Source organism: Diplotaxodon limnothrissa, linkage group LG3 (assembly GCF_057381915.1).
Source record: "Diplotaxodon limnothrissa isolate DT_005_m linkage group LG3, D_limnothrissa_male_GT1.1, whole genome shotgun sequence".
Lineage (NCBI taxonomy): Eukaryota > Metazoa > Chordata > Actinopteri > Cichliformes > Cichlidae > Diplotaxodon > Diplotaxodon limnothrissa.
In genome coordinates this window covers 29,299,206-29,303,311 of record NC_140598.1, presented here as the reverse complement: position 1 = coordinate 29,303,311, position 4,106 = coordinate 29,299,206, and the positions used below count along the sequence as shown (strand labels likewise).

Here is a 4,106-nt window from a genome sequence, read left to right as displayed (position 1 = left end):
AAACAATTACCAGGAACCTGTTTATCAGCAACTCAAAGCTCCCACATTTTTAGAGCCCATAGCAGTGGATGATGCTGCAATTATACTCTGGTTTTGTGCTTGTTTCAGCCACCTGTTGGTCAGATTTTCAAATTCTAGAAATGTTTTATGGTAATGATATGAAGTAACATTTATTTCTGTACGTCGTGAGATAATGTCTTGAGCCATGCTGAGTGAAAATATCAAGCTTGGAATAACAGAATTTCAAACTTGCTGCTGTTCAACAGGAGGCTGGTATGAATTCTGAATATGAGGAGTATTACATTTTTTGTAGATCACAAAACCACCAAACACAAGAACCAAAGCAGAAAGTGACAGACCAGCGATGAGCCCAACAGATCCATCCTCCTTCCTTACACCCTCCCTCCCTCCATCCTCCTTCCCTCCATCCTCTGTGTCTCCTCCTGTCTGACCTGCAGGTGAGAAACAGGTGTGAGGTGTCAGCTGTCAGGTAGGTGATGAGTGAAGAACAGAACAGAATCCATTTCCTCTTCAAACTGCTGTCAGACATTATCTACTGCACTCTGATCACATCACTCAGACCAACTGCTTTCTGCAAAGTCTGGAATATTATTGGATGTATTTTAGCTTCCATCCTTTTGAAAGTTTAAGTTGAGTCTGGTGTCTGGTACATAGAAAGATTCCCAGCTTCCTGCTCACAGTGAGGCTTATCATCAGTACTCTGTATTATCAGATATACATGAATCAAAAATATCAGTAAGTGGAAAAAGATGGATGGTTGGACCCTTAGGTCTGACTTAACCCACCAATTCTGCTTCATCCAGAGACAAACAGGTAAAGAGGTTTCAGACTCACCTGCATGAACAACCTTCAGGCTAATTTCACTGATGATCTCAGGGGTCACTCTCTTGTCGCGTCCTGAGCCACTCTGATATGAGATGTGGCATTCATATGTCCCGGTGTCGTTAACGGTGGTGTTGTGCAGAATGATGGACATATTTCCACCTTTCATTTGTGGATCTCCCAGCTCCACTCGACCTTGGAACGAGGGATGCTGGTAGGCTTTGTAAGGACGATCTTCTCGGTAGAAAAAGACATAACCATCTGTTTGCATGCCCCTCTTGTTCCACGCTATCACTGTGATAGTCCCTTCAGTGGGACCCTGGCAGTCAAGAGTTGCATCAGCTCCAGCCTCCACTTGAACTTCATCTTGGCCTGAAGGAAGGAGGACACAATCCAGAGGAAGCATGAAGAATGTTAGTATTGCGTGAGGCCCTTCTTTAAAAAAATACTTGTATGCTACTAAAAATCCAGTTTCTTTGGACATTCTCGATTTGGTGTGATCAAGTATCAAAACCTGTGGACATGCAAACTCAACCGGAGCTGTGTCTTAGAATACAAATATCTTTATTGAACACAAGAAATACATTTATTTATCTATGTTTATTGCAATAAAGGAAATAAATGCATGTATCTGTGATTTTTGGATCAACTAATGAAATTAATTAAATTTTTAAATTTAATTAATTTAAAAAACAGACACACAAACAGACACAATTGAAAGGTACAAATGTGCATGACACGAATTCAAACGTGCTGCAGATGTGTGTCACAGGTTGATCTGGCTGTAGGCTGTGGCCAGTGGCGGCTGGCCCATAGGGGGCGCTCGGGCTCCGCCCCCCCAAATGTGGAGGAGTAAAAATATATATTTTTAAAAAATTCATCAATGATAGTTTTACTATGTGTGTGCCCATATACAGCCAGGCGTATTTTAACATTTTCACCAGCTGACTCATTAAAGTTCAACCAACAAACGGTGTTTTTCTTCTTCTGGGGCGCTCGTCAAAGCGCCCTTGATATGCAGCGAAATAGCCTATCATTAAATGGTTGCCAGGGGAAAATAATAAATATTTGACCTATCAGCGTCGCTGAATTAAATGGTTTGGGGGCGCTTAAAATTGCGCCCCTGCAGAAAACGCGCGAAGATTTGCTGTTCTAGAATTTTACCTCAGTCAGTAGCCTAAGTGAGCTATAAGGTCAGAGAGAGACGATGGCAGCGGTATTGTTAACGGTTGAGGCACAGCCTCCCCCAAATTCGGTTAGATCGCTTCTAACCTACCCTTTTGCCAGAAGGACAATGGCAGAAAAACTGCAAGTTAAAGAGTTGGGACCTGACAAGCCCGAAATTCAACTAACCCAGGCAACGAAGGAGAAGTCAAAAGCATACAACAGGACTTTTTGTCGGAGTTGGTTCCAGCGCAAGTCGTGGCTGACAGGCCACTCAGAAAGACAGACGAGCAAAGTTCTTGTACAAATAAGAACCCTTAACCATATTTACTCTCTTTCTCCATCCCTCTCTCTTTCTCTCTTTAGCCCACCCCCCCCAATCAGTTTACAGTTGTTGTTTTCAATAGTTATTTTTCATTCATTCAAAAAAAAAAAAAAAAAAAAATCTGTTCATGTTCATTTTTACAAATCTATACAAATGGCCAGAATATGGTTGTTCATTTTTACAAATCTATACAAATGGCCAGAATATGGTTGTTCATTTTAAATTTAAATTAAAATTGTGTTGTTTGATGTACTCATTAAATGGGTCATTTTAGTCGATATCATAAAAATTGCCCCCCCTGAGATTTTTTTCAGGAGCCGCCACTGGCTGTGGCACTTGGCCAGAGGTGGCGCTGGTTGACTCGACTCCATGTTAGTGCACAAAGTAAACTGCTCGCTTTAGTTGTGAAGCAAAAACGCTGAATTCGGAGAAACAAACCGTGCAAGGGGAACGATAACGACGACAAGGTTCTCCCGATCGTTTACTCTTGCTGTCCTGTGAACAACAACGGCGTGGTGTTACTTGTTTGCTGTTTTCGCGATCGCGTCGCGCATGAGGATATCACCAGGTAAACTCGCCACATTTTTAAACATTTTGTTGTTCAACAGCATCAAGACTGACGGAGTGTGTTTGAGACAACCTCACAAGTGTCACAGATGACACATTTGGCGTTTTTTTGCTGGTTTGTCGGTAGCACTGAAACGCAAGACTGCCACACATCTGTTCGACCAACGCCAGTTGATCTAAACGCCAGTAGATCTGGAACACCGGTCTCCCCTACTTGTGTTTATTAAACACTGGTTGCTAGGCAACAAGTTAGCGCGTGACATTTTTGATTACGCAAGTTGCGTTTCCGCTCTGTTACGATCAATAAAGACAGAAGAAAACGATCGTTATTCATAAACTCTTTCTACGTTTAATGAGAACTTAAAACGGTCACTGTCATCAGCGTGTGTGCGTGTTTCAGAAAACATAAGCCTCGGTTAAACGTCGAGAAACTCCGACACGTGACCGTTTTTAACATGTTTACTGATGACTTTTATTTATTTATTCTTTAGTTCGTGTAAGTGTGCTCTTTCTCACTTACCTGTCTGGCCAGGAATTACGGTTAAAAGTAGCACAACTCCCAGAGACTCCATCTGCGTCCACAGAGTAGAGTAACACCGGGTTCACGTGATGGCGGCGTTTAAAAAAAAAAAAAAAAAAGCACCTAACATTTCTCTTTCATTCTTTCTTACAGTTATATTGGCGGTTGGCAAACAAGTGAAAGGTGCATTACCGCCACCAACTGGTATGGAGTATGGTCTGGAACGACGCCCAAAACCTAACATTTCTCAGCAGCTCTGCCTCCTTTTCTACTACCGGGACATTTAAACAATGGATAATCCGTTTACAAACAAATTCATGCTTTTCTCCTCAACAGAAAGCGTTCCCCGATTGAACAACAGCGCTGTAAAATAAGAAGAATGGCGCCTAATTACAGAGTTAATAATACAGACTTTGTAATATGTCATGTAAAGATTCCTCAGCCAGATTAAGTGTTTACTTACGGGCTCAAAATGTGGTCATAAATATTTTGTACTTGTAAATCAGTTTTGTACTTGTAAAAAAGATTTGTATGCCATCCATCCATCCATCTTCATCCGCTTTATCCGAGGCCGGGTCGCGGGGGCAGCAGCCTAAGCAAAGAGGCCCAGACCTCTCTCTCCCCAGCCACCTCCTCCAGCTTATCCGGGGGAATACCAAGGCGTTCCCGGGGGGAGAAGATTTGTAT

The 4,106-nt window shown here is 42.3% G+C and overlaps 1 protein-coding gene across 1 annotated transcript; it reads right to left on the bottom strand.

Moving 5' to 3' along the window:
* Positions 1 to 243: 243 nt before the first annotated feature.
* On the bottom strand, positions 244 to 3,471 carry LOC146635265 (coxsackievirus and adenovirus receptor homolog). The gene is made up of 3 exons (XM_085350071.1): positions 3,420 to 3,471; positions 856 to 1,215; positions 244 to 452 (listed from the first exon to the last, which is right to left on the bottom strand). Exons 1-3 carry the CDS (start codon positions 3,469 to 3,471, stop codon positions 244 to 246), a joined length of 621 nt encoding a protein of 206 aa, XP_085206197.1.
* Between the last annotated feature and the right edge of the window lie 635 nt (positions 3,472 to 4,106).

Excerpts from the sequence above, each read along its gene's own strand:
- LOC146635265 (XM_085350071.1), bottom strand. The coding sequence starts at position 3,471 with ATGGAGTCTCTGGGAGTTGTGCTACTTTTAACCGTAATTCCTGGCCAG. Across the intron at positions 1,216-3,419 it reads CGTAATTCCTGGCCAGACAG|GCCAAGATGAAGTTCAAGTG; the intron begins GTAAGTGAGAAA and ends TCCTTCCTTCAG. Across the intron at positions 453-855 it reads CCTGAAGGTTGTTCATGCAG|GTCAGACAGGAGGAGACACA; the intron begins GTGAGTCTGAAA and ends TCTCACCTGCAG.